This window comes from Larus michahellis, chromosome 5, assembly GCF_964199755.1.
Source record: "Larus michahellis chromosome 5, bLarMic1.1, whole genome shotgun sequence".
NCBI classification, from domain to species: Eukaryota; Metazoa; Chordata; class Aves; order Charadriiformes; family Laridae; genus Larus; species Larus michahellis.
The window spans coordinates 48,775,085-48,789,807 of NC_133900.1; the positions used below are offsets into that span (position 1 = coordinate 48,775,085).

Below are 14,723 nucleotides of genomic sequence, written 5' to 3' on the forward strand. Positions count from 1 at the left end.
TTGCAATATTAATATGAATATCATTAGGAAGTCAGATTTTTTCCCCATTTTTTGTTTCTGTGCTCTCAGGAGCAGGGATGGACAGAGGCAGAGATAGCACAAAACAACAGCTAAGCCATGCCAGATTCAAGGGAATTATGCAGAATATTTCTGCAACACCTTAACCACTGCTTTAAATTATTTCCCTTGGACTTGCGTCCCTTTTATTTCCTCTGCGCAAATGTGTACTGACAGTAACTATCACAGAGCATCTGTCTTTTCCTCTATAGCAGGACAGTGTGGGTTTGTCACACCAAGCAGTGGAAAGCAGATTGCCATGGAGTTTACAAAGCTGAAACACCCATCAGAGGAATGATGAAAACACACAGAGGAAGTGTGTTTCTATAGGTAGCAACCAGACTGGCTGTACCTCCACTCTACCCGCTCCTATACTGCTAAAGCAATGAGTAATTGCAAATATTCCGGTAGTGATGCCAGTTCTCAGAACTAAGAGATGGGAAAATGCTCCTAAGTGCTATTATATTACAAGAAATGGATTTGTGCTACTGCTTGCCAATGGAATTAAGGAGAATAATAATTATTCACATCATTTGCAGAATGGGTACGGATCAAATAGGGTAAGTCACAGTCAATAAAGACAATTCATGAGCAAAAAAAGAAGGAAGTTTCCTGAATGGTTTCTTAGACTTTGGTCACCCAGCTCTTGGCACTGTAATGCTAACATTTTCAGAGCACTTAGCAGGAACTCTTTGTATCTAACAGGACATGTACAAATTGGTACAGGATTGCTTATTTCTAAAAAGAGAAGCCCACCACAAATTAGATATCAGTGTGTCACCAGCTCTTCTAAAGAGCTTGATAGGCTCTGTAAAAGCAATTTTAGAAGTGTGTTGTAAGGACAGCTATCTAATAGCAGAATACTTTTGGAAATGTTTTACTGAGGGCTTGAATAAAGAGCAATGAAATATATAATTCTTACCTCTTCTGTCAGAGTTACCTGCAGAAAAAGAAAACAAAAGTCTCTTAGCAACAAAGAAACATACATTTTAATAAGTCAGGAAGGATCAAAGACCAAGACAGTAATAAATTTAGTAACTCTCATCATCTTCTTGTAAATCTTTCATTTAAAACACCAGCTACAAAGCCAGGATGTTAAAACAAATTTCAGCCTTCACTTAGTAACAAGGAAAAAGGAAACAAACCCCAATTTTTTATCAGCAGAGCTAGGAGCTGAATCTAAGCTATAACATTGATAAACACAACTTACTGCTCTTAATCAATAACACAGTCTGTTTAACCCTATAACCAGCAAGTTACTGCTGTAATTCATTAGCACTTAAATACTAAGAGATAACACTTGTGTATAATTTTAAAAGACTGGCTGAGCCAAGAGTTCAATTAAGAGCAGCTGGGCTCGGGGATGGGGATGAGGAGTATCCAAGGAAAGCCTCTACCTGCTGTTTTGGATGCCTCATCTGGAGGAAACCAGAACAAGTGGATGCTGAGGAGAGCACAGACCAGCTCTCCTGCTGTAACGCTGCTGGCACAGGCACCCCACGCCCCTGTTTTAGAAGCTGCAGCATGGGGTTGATGACAATCTTGGTAGGTTTGGAGAAGCAGGAATTGCCTGTACAACATATAATTTATGTGTCGCCTTCTGCCCCTGTCCCTCTCTTGAGCACCACTTAAATCTTCCACGACTGATATCCAAATTTCCCATTAAGATTAATGGCAAGGACAGCCCTATAACTAATTTTACTCCTTGACAAGTTCCTTGAAATAAAGAAAGAATCAGGTTTGGTCATTTGTTCTTGGGACTGACATCAAATGAGAAGCCACATCTGGCCTTGATTGGTGTAATGGCCAACGTGTCATAGTGTACACCAAGGCAGTTCACCAAAACCAGTAACCCAAGTCATAAAAAAGATAGCAAAGACACAAAAATGATATATTCAGTCTTCTGTTATCAGACATTGTATTACAAAATGCAAATCTTAGCAGTACTTAAGGCTTTTGCCTCCATCACTCCCATTTGATTTATTCTAAACTTGCATCGTGCATGTACCTAGGGTTACTCTGGGCTCCTTCACTCCGCGAAGAGGCCTTGAGGATTTGTGTTTGAAAAGAAGCTGTATGAGCTCACGAACGGCAGGACACTAAGAAAGTTGGTTTGCAAACTTCCTTCAGCCACATCCTTTCCTATGTTGGTAGCAAAGACAACTTCACTGCAGCTTCATGGGCTGCGGTTTCCAAAGATGCCCAGAGGAAGAGGACACACACACCTCACTGATGTGAAGAGGGGTTTAGATACCCAACACCCAATAGCCCTTGAAAAATTTATTCTTAAGGAATGTACACTTGACTTGTCCCTGCATGAAGTCCAATATTATCTTCTTTCAGTCTTTTCTACCCACCGCCAAGTTACCCATTCTGTTTTCCTACTAAATCCTGCACTGCCAAGGCTTTCACTATAACCTTTAGCAGGCACTGCTATGTGACTGTTGCAGCTTGAGAGGCATGTAGTATCAAAGCTGGGTCTTTGCTTTGGGCAAACAGTGGCTGAAGAATCACAGATCAGCTAAAATTTCTGGTCACGTCAGCCTCTTTTTGCCTGATTTTTGCTTTTAACCAACATTGAGCAGCCAAACTTTACGTTCTTAGGGGCCACTTTGATGATGTACCAAGAGGGGAATGACAGCAAGATGTCAACAGAGACAATTCTTGCTCATCCAGACCTTTCAAAGATTAAAGTAGCCCAGGGAATGGGGAAAAAACAGATAATGTAAGCATAAAATCACAAAATGGTTTCAGTCGGAAGGGACCTTCAAAAATCATCTAGTCCAACACGCCTGCAGGGCCATCTTTCACTAGACCAGGTTGCTCAAAGCCCCCTCCAACCTAACCTTGAACACTTCCAGGGATGGGGCATCCACCCAATCACTGGATGTGCCAGCAAATGCAAGACTGAGAAACCCAATGCGTGGAATATTCTGCTCAATAAGGTCTCACCATGTTGTTCCTGGTGCTCATCGCAGTGGAGAGAGCATCTTCAGACAGTTTGTCATGTGTGGCTTGTGTCTGCAAGCAGTTTAACAACCATTGGGTGGAGCACAGAAATTACCGTACCAATTGGGCCAGCGCACCATCCTACCACATCATCCTTCATCCCCAGCTTGGCTAATTTTGGATAATAAGCCAACTTACAAGCTTTCCCCAAGAGCTAGATCTCACCCCTGACTGGCTACCTCTAGTCTAAGCCTTAAATCACTTGGGACAGGGACTGCATTGTTGTGTGTATGCTTGTACAGTGCCAAAACCCGTGGCTTGAGCTCACGGTGGCTACCAAAATACAAATAAATGCAGAAACACTCTGGATAACCGAAGCTCTGCAGCTGAGTGGCAATACGGAGTGATTTATTGCTGTTTCCTACACAGACCCGTTAAGGATCAACTTCTCAGCCAGCAGCTGGGAGCTGTGCAGCACTAGCCCCATTTCACTCCGGAAACCACAAAAAGTGATGAAATTCATCTGTGACAAAAGTGGAACAAGATCCTAGGGTTTCTGGTGCCCCAGCATCTTGGCAAGAAGCCCGAACGTTCGGTAGGATAAATCTCTTCTGATCTGGTCACTTCAGTGAGTTATATTATTTTGTATCACTGTGAAATTTGCCCCAAAGTGTCTTCTCATTCTCTTTTGTTCAGCAAAACAAAAGAAGAGAAAAGAAACCAACCTGGAGGCAGGGTGGCCTGGAGAAGAAGAGGTGAAGGAGATGCCTACCGTTGTGGGCAGCGGAAGAGGTCTCTTGTGTTGTCATTGTCGCACTGAAATTCCTCTCTGTCGTCTCGGCTTCTGTGCTAGGGAGAGTGGTGCGTGGAGCAGACGGCGTCACGCTGGGTAGCAAGGAGGTGGCTGGAGGCATGGGCACGGTTGTCCCCAGGGTGGAGATGTTGAGGCTGACAGTGGTGGTGTTGGGGGAGATCCTGGTGGCTGTGGTTGTAGGTGGCTTTGACGCCATGGTAGAAACAGGCACTGGAGTGCTAATAGTGAGGCTGTTTGCGCTCGTCGTAGTCCCATCTTCAGGACGTGCTGTAGGACCTTTGGTGGGACTCCTGGGGGAGGTGGGCACTGTCGTGGGTGACTCTGCGAGAGGACAAAGCACAAGGGAACCTCCATGAGATACCTTTCTGCAACACTGGAGGGTTTAGATGCTGCAGATTCGCACAACTGTAACTCCAAGGACAAAACAGGCAAAAAACCCCGAATCCAGGACAAGAAATGCTTTGCACAGCACAGTGATGCACACGCTATAAAAGCAGGTAACTTGAATATATATTATGACATCGACGAGGTACAACGGTTAGAGCCCCTGTAAGAAAGGATCAATATTTGCTAGAAGTGAAACCTGCATGTCCCATTTATGAGCACCTGCAGCCTGTCACCCTCTTTTTGACACTTAATATTATAGTTAAGTGGAGGGCAGAAGGGGTAAGTCACAGAGCACGTGAGCACTTACTCGTCTGATCCTAAAGATGGTTTAGGGACAAAAGAGAGGAGACAATGTGTGTAGCTTACCTGTCGTACTGTTGTTAGCACCTACACTTAATAGGCCACTTCCGAGCAAAAGGAGAAAGAACCACAAATCCATGTTGACCTGGGGAAGAGAGCAAAGAGAAGTTATTTAAATTGTCATACATCATCCCAAAGTAATTAAAACTGGGGACGCTGCTGTGCATTTTGCGTGTGCAGAGCTGGAGGGAGGAGCGAATGTGTAGCTGGAGTCTCTGCAGACATGTGGATGGGAAGGATTTATTCATGTGTTCATACATTCCCAATGCGAGGGCACATGGAGAGATCCTAGTCTGGTGGATGCGCAAAGGTCACCAGAGATGAAGCAGGGAATGGGTGAACTGTGGGAGAGCATGAGAGGAACGAGCTATGAAGCTGAGCAGCAAAGGTAAGTACCTGGTCTTAAAGAAAATTAATAATGTGTTCATATAACAGTCTGCAAATGAGCATACTTCAAGCAAACTGAAATTCAATACATGTGATGACGTCAAGGAGCCTTGATCCAAAATGCCCAGGAACCAGAGGCAAGGAAGAAGGAGAGGTTAGCTCCTCCTGCGGGCAGTGCCCAGCAGATCCCTGCCGGCTCACTGAAGCCCCTGCCTGTTACTGGCTGGGCAGAATACCCGCACAAGGACAGGCTCAGCTCCATTCAAACCCCATCAGATTGCCTGCATGTGGGGACAAAACAAATACCCATAAATAATAATCCAAGATCATCTGCAAGTGCAGGCTGCACATTCATTGTACTGTAAATTTCTTCCCAGGAAACATCCTGCAAAATTACAGGATGATGACATCAGTAGAGTTGCTTCCCCCAGGCTTTCTCCCTCAGCCCTTTTAAATACAAGTTTTTTTATGGTGATTTCTTTCCTCTGTAGACCTCAAAAAGCTCCTGAGAAATGGGTATAGTTATCTCCTCCCGAACAGATATGGGTCCAGAGGCTGAGGCAAACGACAGTGAGCTGCGAGACGTCATCATCCTGGCCAGAAGAGAGCCCAAAGCTGCCAAGCCTCAGAGCCTGGGGCCTCCCAAGGTCGGGCCAGCATCTCTCGTCTGCTATGAGCCCAGAGAGGGCTCGGAGATGGCTCTGCTACGTGCCATCAACCAGCAGCTGCCGTATGACTCTCTTCTGTCCTTCAGGCTTTTGTCATGCCTCCAGTTGCATCTTGAGCATCTCCTGGGAGAAGGCTGCGAGATCTCACTGCCAAGTCAACTCAACAAGCTGCCAAGAAAGCGTTTTATTCCTGATACGCGGTCTAAGCCTCCCCCTCTTAAATACGTCTTGTGTTGTTTGTTCTCATTCTATTTATTTAAATCTGCTTCAATCTAGACCCATCCCAAACTCTGGGCAAAAGGACAACACTGAAGTCATCAATGTGCTGGAAACGATATCAGAAATACAAGATCCTCCCCACCCGGGAGTATCCTCCCACCAGCACCACCCACTTACATATTCTTCCTCCCCTCAGAAGAAAACCTGGCAAAAATCAAACTTACTCAGTGACCAAAAGGTCAGACAAACCCTGAACCAGAAGGAAACCAAGCTCCAGAGATAAGAGCTTTCCTCCGGCTCTCTCCATGGCCAGCCCTGCTGCTGCAAGCAGAACGGGGCTTTCTCCAAGGGGTCCCACTGGTGCGAGCAGCCAACTTTCCAGTGGATTTCATTACCGATTAAAATATCTGCCTGGATGAATTTGAACTGGTTTGGCACTCCCATCGCTGGTGAGAGCGGGGCTTGTCCTGCAATGTCTCCCCGAGGCTCTGCTCCAGGATGGGATGTCTGGAAAACCCACAACCGGTAGGGTTTCGATGGCACGCTCCACTCCTGGTGCTTGTTAAGGCCACTCAACAAGTAATCACACTCTGGAGCTGAGATGGTCCTAAGCCAAAGAGGTTTTCCACCCCCGCAGTGTGTTGTCCCCAGGGAGTTTGTGTCCTCCCCATGTTTAATTGCAACTGGGAAGCACGCGAAGATGCACTGCTGTCAAGAATGAAAGCAACTCTCTGCAGGACACAGATCCTTCGAGCATCCCACTGCAGAAACCCATAGAAAACAGGCTCTCATTGCAATCAGACCCGTGCGCAAAGGCAGAAGGACCCTAAGCCCGTGGTGAATCTCCAAATGAATGTAATGGCAGCACTGAGATGCTCCTGAAACCTTGCAAGGGCTGATGTGAAGGCACCAGTCTCGCCATTGCAACCGCTTCCCTCATCGGCAACCCACCGCTACCGCAACAAGAAAACAATAACAAGGTAAAGGGAAAGACCTTCTGCAAACACTGCTAGGAAAAAAAGTCACTGTTTGTTGTGTTTTGATGAATATTTGTGCAGAAATGCCAGTCTCACAGGTGGAAGTGGCTCCAGGAAAGAAGCCCCTGCCCTGTTTCTCAAAACAGGAGTTCCCATTCACTTGGGATTCCTGTTTATTTGGGATCCTGTTCATTTGGGATTCTGCTCATTTGGGATCCTATTCATTTGGGATTCCCACAGCTATACCAGCGCTAGCTCTGCAGCAGCAGTTTGCTCCGAGAACAGACAAACCAGTCGCTAATGGGGACGCTTCCACCATGTGGCATCCTACTGGCTCCTCACACTGAGATCTTGCTCCTCACTGTATGGTTCATAATTAACCAATCATTGGAAAACCATATAGATCTTAATCTCTTCCAAGCCTTTCTCAATGGCTTCAAGGATCGTTTTGAGATGGCTGCTCCAGCTCTTGCAGCACACCTCATATACCAGGGCAATGAAAATTTGTTCATGGTCACTCAGCAAAGGGGTGGTAGAGCTGAGACTGGACCTCAGAGGACTCGGTTCCTCTCCCATCTGTGGTCCCTGGAGTCCTTTTGAGCAAGTTAAGGAAAGAAAGACTGATGGGTTAGCCCATAATGACCTCTCCCTCTCCCTAAAGCCAACAGCCGAATGTCCCATTGGCATCCGAAGCTCTTCTGCCCCATCCTCAACATATTTTCCCTTGGTATCAAAAGCAGGACATGGAGGGTAGGTGAAATGAAGTAAAAGCTGCGAATCCTCTCTTTTTTCTGCTCTCCGTTACAGGGAAGTAACCCACATACAATAAAAGAACTTGGTTTTATTTCCATGACTGTGATTGCCATATGGATGAGAACCGAAGGCAACTCCTGGACCAGCCATGGGTACCGGCTGCAAAACCCCTTCGGGACAGTGGGATGATGCAGGTCCCTCCTTTGCTGAGCCAGCAGCGCAGCTCCGATGTCCTGGGATTACATCAGTGGGCAGGCAGCTGCCTGCCTTTAAAACCCCCTTGATATTACATTTAATAAGTTCATTGATCCTTGAGTGGATCGCATTAGGAGGAAAGGGTTGGCAAGGGGAGAGAATACCAAATTTCCCCAAGCCTTACCCCGTTTTTGTGAAGAAAGCTGGATGCAGGCAGTCCGTGTGGATCCTGAGTTTTTATGGCTTTATTACTGTGAATGTCAAAAGAAATAGGACACCGGGCAGCCCCAAGAGCATCACGGCTTGCTGTGCAGATCATTGCACAAAAATCCTGGGAGCTGCTCCTGTGACCAGCAATCAGCTGCCAGCGCTGCTTTATCACCTTAAAACCGGATCCAGAGCAGAGAGCAAGCGAAAGAGCCCTGCGCAAGGGGAGAGCTGTGCCAGCCCAGCTCCCGGCTCCCAGCCCCTGCTATTAAACACTCCCTATTCCCAAATGCAGTAAAAATAAATGCCAGCGGTACGCTGTTACCCGCTTCTTAACATAAAAGGCCTCCAGAGTCCTACCCCAAAGCTGGAGAAACCCGAGTCTCCCTTCCCCCTCGGCTCCCTCCCTGCTGGTTTCGGAAACGGAGAGGAAATACTTGTAATGTTATCAACATAAACACAGCTCTTGGCTGGCTGTAACATCCTGCGAGCTCTGCAGAAAAACACCCTGACGTCACGGCGCCGGCTCTGCTGAGGAGAAAGGAGCCAGCTTCGGCCCCTGTGGGTTGGGATGCTCAGCATCGCATCTTCATTTTAAACCTTCCTTTTGAAAAATCAGGGTTAGAAACCTGAATAATTGCTACCGGTGTTTCCAGCAATATTTTTTTATATATATGGAGAGACAGTGTACATGCATTACACTCTCCCGAACACTGCTCAGGAGCTTCCTATAGGAAAGGCTGGGTTTTAGGCTGCAGGACCTGCGTTTTAAAATAAGTTCATCTTGTCAAGATGACTGATGCTGGGGGGCGGGAGGAAAGGAAATAATCTCTTTATAAAGTAATAAGAGGCCTAAAAATGGTCCTTGTGTGTGCTGCTTCTGTAGGGGGGTTTGGCTGCAAGACCACCTCCCTGTGCTTGCAGAAAGCAAAGAATTAGTATTTAGTGCTGCAGAAACTGCCCAGATCCTACCCGGATACAGCCGTCCACAATCAAAGGCAGGATTTACCCCCACCTCTGACATATTGCTAATTCCTGGAAAATGAGGCAATCTTTTTCTATGTGCGAGGAGGAGACACAACTTGAATTCCATCCGGCTTTCTGGGACCCTAGAAACCACTGCTGCGATCAGTAAGATGCTAAAATGTAGTGGCTCAACCAAGACCACCCGACTGCCTTGTGCTGGCCCCAACTGCAGTGAAAAATTAAAAACAAAGTTCAGTTTTCTTCTTTTTTTTTTTGGCAGGGAAGAGGGCAAAACTAGGAGCAAGGTTAGCATTTGCACCGGTTAGCTCTTTGAAGCAGCTCACAGTAGGACGAGAGCAAGCATGAGCATAAAGAAAGGGGAAAAAGGTCTTTTTTTTTTTTCTTTTTGGTGGCAGCAAGCCATCAGCATGGCTCAGCTGCCCTGCAAAACAAACCTGCCATTCCCTCTCCCCCTCCCTGCTCCTTTTAAATCCCGTTTGTGGTTTTCCAGCCTCTTACTGGAGCTGTGATCTGTGGCAGAGGAGAGCTGCCCATGGGCTCATCTGATGTCAGAACGATTTCTCTGGCACGAGGTTCCCCTTTCCTGTAGCTCCAAACCTCTTGCGTTGGATGAAATGCAAAAGATGTAAAAATAATGCTCAGGGTGAGCCCCGCTTCTGGGAGCTCTGCAACGAGAAGCAAAGCCCGGTCCCTTATGGGAAATCACCCAGGTGCCAAGTGTCTTGCAGGGGGGCTCCTTACATTGTGCATTGATTTCTTCCCTTCTTTAACATCAATGCAATTGGCTCCAAATTGTATTGGGATGGCTAATGCAGGGCTGTCTCCAGAGCTGCGGCGAGCTGGCCATTGCAGAGAGAGGAGCTTTTGAGTTGAGGGAGGTAAAAGGGTTTTGTTGCACCAAGACGCAGTGACTAATTCCTTGCATGTGTCTCTGAAGCTGAAACAAGGCCTTTGATGTGTCACTGAACATTATTCCCCCGCCCCACCCTCTGCTTTTCCACTCTTCAACAGAAAAGATGAATCACAGCAACCATTCACCCTTTCTGAAAATCCACTTAGTTTTCTTTTTTTTTTTTCTTTTAAATAAACAGGCGGCTTCCACACGAGTGACAGCCGCTGTAACAAATGGCGCACGAGGAGGAGGACAAACCTGCGGTAAGAGCTTGGGGTTTTGCTTTCTCCACCTGCCCAACCTTCAACAAACCACCACTTTATAGCACCTTGATATTTACTCATGGCATGGTTTGGGTTGGAAGGGACCTTCAAAGATCGTCTAGTCCAACCCCCCTGCCATGGGCAGCGACATCTTTCAGCAGATCAGGTTGCTCAAAGCCCCATCCAACCTGACCTTGAACACTTTCAATGATGGAGCATCCACAACTTCTCTGGGAAACATGGTCCAGTGTCTCACCACCCTCACCATAAACCATTTCTTCCTTACCTCCAACCTCAACCTACCCTCTTTCGGCCTAAATCCACTACCCTTTGTTCTGTCACTACAGGCCCTGGTAAAAAGTCTCTCTCCATCTTTCTTATAAGCCCTCTTTCTATATTGAAAGGCCATAATAATGTCTCCCTAGAGCCTTCGCTTCTCCAGGCTGAACAGCCCCAAAGCCTTCCCTCATAGCAGAGTGGTTCCAGCCCTCTGACCATTTTCATGACCTTCGGTCCAACAGAGGAACAGACTGTCATCTTTCAAAGAGCGACATTCTAGGAACCTGATCCTACTCCCACCTGGAATTCTGGGTGTCCAGAAATAACTAACACTATTAGGATGATTTTAAAAAGTGCTGGCCTGAACCAGGATCAGTCTTTCTCATGGAGATCATCTTTAACAAGATGTTAGTCTATCCCATGCCAATCATAAGGCTCTCAAAGCATGCTCTGGGTGCAGTAATGTGCCTGAAACCGTCGTGGGTGGATGTAGAGAGGATCAGGTGTTCACCAACCAGACCTTGGGAAAGTTTCCCCACACTCCCTTCCTACCTCTGTCGTCGAAAACTGGAAATCCCTGTGCTTCAACCTGACTGACCATAAAAAGGCTCCCAAATTGTCTGTTTTACTCCCCAAGTGAATGACAGGTTTAATTCATTCAGAAATATTTGCAAGGACCTTTGAGACCACAGTTAAGAATAACTTACTGGGTCCAGTACTGTTTAACATCTTCATTCAATGATCTAGATGATGGGGCTGAGTGCACCCTCAACAAGCTTACTGATGACACCAAGCTGGGAGGATTTGCTGAGATGCCAGATGGTCTTGCACCATCCAGGGGGACCTCACCAGGCTGGAGAAATGGGCCAACAGGAACCTCACAATGTTCAACAAGGAGAACTGCAAAGTCCTGCCCCTACGGGGGGGGGCGAAGGAACAACCCCAGGCACCAGTATGTGCTGAGGCCGCCCAGCTGGAAAGCAACTTGGCAGGAAAGGACCTGGGGGTCCTGGGGGACACCAAGTTGACCATGAGCCAGCAATGTGCCCTTGAGGCAAAGGTGGCCAGTGGTGTCCTGGGCTGCGTTAGACAAAGCATAGCCAGCAGGTGTGTGGGGGGTGATCCTTCTGCTCTGTGCAGCACTGGTGAGGCCACACTGGAGCACTGTGTCCGGTGCTGGGCTCCCTGGTGGAAGAGAGACATGGACAGACTGGAGAGAGTCTAGCAACAGGCCGCGAAGATGAGGAAGGGATTGGAGCATCTCTGCTATGAGGAAAGGCTGAGAGAGCTGGGACTGTTCAGCCTGGAGAAGAGAAGGCTTAGGGAGATCTCATCATTGCCTACCTAAAGGGAGGGTGGAAGAGGATGGAGGCAGGCTCTTTCCAGACAGGACAAGGGCACAAACTGAGACAGAAGAGGGTCTCCCTGAACATCAGGAAACGCTTTTTCACTGTGAGTGTGACTGAGCACTGGGACAGGTTGCCCAGGGAGGTTGTGAAGCCTCCATCTCTGTAGAACTCCAAATTCTGTCTGGATAATGGCTGTGGGCAACTGGCTCTGGGTGGCCCTGGTTATGCATGGGGGTTGGACCAGATGACCTCCAGAGATCCCTTCCAACCTCAGTCACTCTGTGATTCTGTAACTTACTGTCCTGCAAACTTTTCAGAAGGCAACCCTGCTAGGATTTAAGGTCATAGTGGATTAAGACAACATCCAGCACTGAGAAGGAGACCCCTGCACTGTTCAGGATGTATCCTCGGATCCCACCAGTGTCACTCCAGCTCTCTGCTGTTGTTCAGTGAACAAGCACCAGGTACTGCACACCAGGACAGCCCTTTGCCATGTATGAGACACCTTCTAGCAGCCACTAACAAAGAGTCAAAAAGCTGCTCAGAGGAAACAAGCCCATTATAACAGCCTCCTCTAAAGGAGCTTAGAGCATCTCCAGACTGACAAGCGAGCCTCCTAGAAGAGTCCTGAGACTTGGGAATTACTGTCCCAGTTAGGAGACAGGAAAACTAAACCGATAAGGTTTTAAGCAAAAACACAGAGAAAAACATCAATGAATGTGGATGCTTAAATAATCCAGACATTAAATAGTTCAGGCTCCTATGCAGAGATGCAGAAATGTTGACTGTGGGTATCTGTCCTCTGTAACTCTGGCATACCAGAACCTTAGTTTTCTGTATTGCCTTGCTTTTAGGAAAGAAATCTCTCTCTGTGTGTTTCAAAGCAGGCAAATACTAACACAGAGCTGAGAGACTCAATGGTCTCATGCTAAAAATACAGAAGTAATAAGCCAGGAGATGTAGGCTCCATCCCTGGCTATGCCAGGGGCAGATTGGTGGCACAGCTAAGAGCAAGGTGCTTGATGATCTCCAGTCCTTGCCCACTGTGCTGCACGTTCGGGTGCTCCTAGCTGCACTGCTAGTACAGCGAGCAGAGTCACGGTCTGGAAGCCGCCTCGAGTCCCTTGGAGGAGAAGAGCTACAAATACGCCCAATTATTTTCCTAATAATACTTTTCTGAATAACCCTCATGATTAGTACGGGTTTAATTTGCCCTCAGCCACTCTTTTCTGCCAGCGCTGCAGCTGTCTGATTGGGGGAGTGCATGCTGGTTGCTCTTGCACCTCTTGAAGAACAAACCAGCACGGGTTGGGGAATAAATTGTGGAGGGAGACGAAAGGGTATGAAGAGCTTCTTGGACCTGTAGCAATGGAGAACAACCAGCTCTACAGGGTTTCCTAAAGGACACGGCATCAAGGAGCATCAAGGTGGGACAGGCACAAAGCTGAGAGAAGGTGAAGTCCTAAGAAAAAGGGCAGCAGTGAGCTAAAGGCCAAGGGAGCTGTCAGGTCAGGGAGGATGAAGATGAAGGACCGACTCTGAGCTGGGGATGCAGGGTTTGCTGCAGGCCAGGTTGGTGAGGGTCGGTGGGATGGCAGAAGCTGTGTTGCAAAGGAGAGAGGGAGGTGAGACCTCCTTCTGGGGTAATTAAAATGGATCTGCTGAAGCAACTACTCCAGAGCTTGTAAAAACCCCTGGCTAGTATGAGACCAAAAAATATGGTCTCCTGGCATGCTTTCCCCCACAGCATGGGTATTGCAGTTGCAATGTGGTGCTGGGAAGCAGGGACTGGCTGCCCAAAAGGCTCAAGCGACGCCGGTTCATCTCATTATTCAAAATAACTAATAAACAAATATTATTTTTTTTAAAGTCAAGTCATACAGGAATATGTTTCTTTAAGTATTCGATTTTAGAGTGTCCCCTTCTTTTGTCCCAGGCATCGTTTATAACATGTACAAAGAAAATACGAGTGCAGTTCACATACCAGCTATGAAAAAGAGCGGTTGCATTTGATCGAGGAGTCAGGATGAAGCATGGCCATTATTTAGCATAATAACATCCCTATCTAGCAAGATGCCTTTCGGAGAGCGAGCAAACGGTTCGTGGGGAGGAGAAACAAGGTTTAAAAAAAAAAAAAAAACCCACAAAAAATAAAGCCCAGCTTTTGGGCTCAGCCCTTTCTGCAGGATCAAGATGAACTCCCAGCTCCAAACCCAGACTGAGCTGGGGAGCCGGAGCAGCCGGGTGGCAAACGGTCAGAGCATCCAACTTAAAACAAAGGTGTCGGAGGGGATCATTCGCATGACAGCCTTAAAATCTCATTACAGAGGCTAAGCTCCAATTAAAACGCATGCGTTCGGTCATGCAGCTTAATCGCTGGTTGTGCTTACCATGAAATCCGCCCGGGACACCTGTAGGGTGCAGGGAGCAGCCAGCCCGTCCCACGGAGCAGCCCTTGGGCTAAGAAAGTGCTGTGGATCCGTAAAATCACCAATTTACCTGCGGTAATTCTGCACCGCTGCTCAGTTCAGCCCTGTTGCCACAGTAACACTTCTGGTGTAGCCAAGATCACTGATTATGAAACTAGAAAAAAAATCAGAGGCTGCTAATTAGGATATACTCCAGTTCTCAAAAAGCTCCATATTAATGACATTATGATTGCGAGCACAGGGAAAATAAAGACGCCAGAAAGCAATGCCTCGGTCAGCATCAGTGGCCGCTGCCAGCTGCTTTTTGGGTCTTTTTATATATGGGTCTTAAAATTCAGCTTGCAAATTCCCTGTAAATTCAGACTGTTTTCCCTCTTTTTAAACAAACGTGCAAGACTCGGTGGAACAGTCTTTTCTCTTTACATATATTTGCATGTATTAGACCGGAAAAAAGGGTCGAGGATGATGTACAAATGGCGATAGCCAGAGCGGGGCCAGGGATGCATCCCCTGCATCTCACATTAACTGTGTTCCTGTTGCAGCGTGCCAGA

At 47.1% G+C, this 14,723-nt stretch overlaps 1 protein-coding gene across 2 annotated transcripts in view; it reads right to left on the reverse strand.

Moving 5' to 3' along the window:
• Positions 1-14,723, reverse strand: part of PTPRA (protein tyrosine phosphatase receptor type A) — a 126,007-nt gene that overhangs the window by 24,449 nt on the left and 86,835 nt on the right. Inside the window, exons 4-7 of one of the 2 annotated variants that reach the window (XM_074587232.1) lie at positions 14,134-14,326; positions 4,574-4,652; positions 3,779-4,141; positions 980-997 (exon numbers count right to left, since the gene is read on the reverse strand). In XM_074587232.1, the coding sequence (XP_074443333.1) occupies positions 980-997; positions 3,779-4,141; positions 4,574-4,652; positions 14,134-14,136 (463 nt within the window). In that variant the 5' untranslated portion in view covers positions 14,137-14,326. The remainder of the gene's footprint in view (positions 1-979; positions 998-3,778; positions 4,142-4,573; positions 4,653-14,133; positions 14,327-14,723) is intronic. The other variant, XM_074587231.1, reaches the window with a different exon arrangement.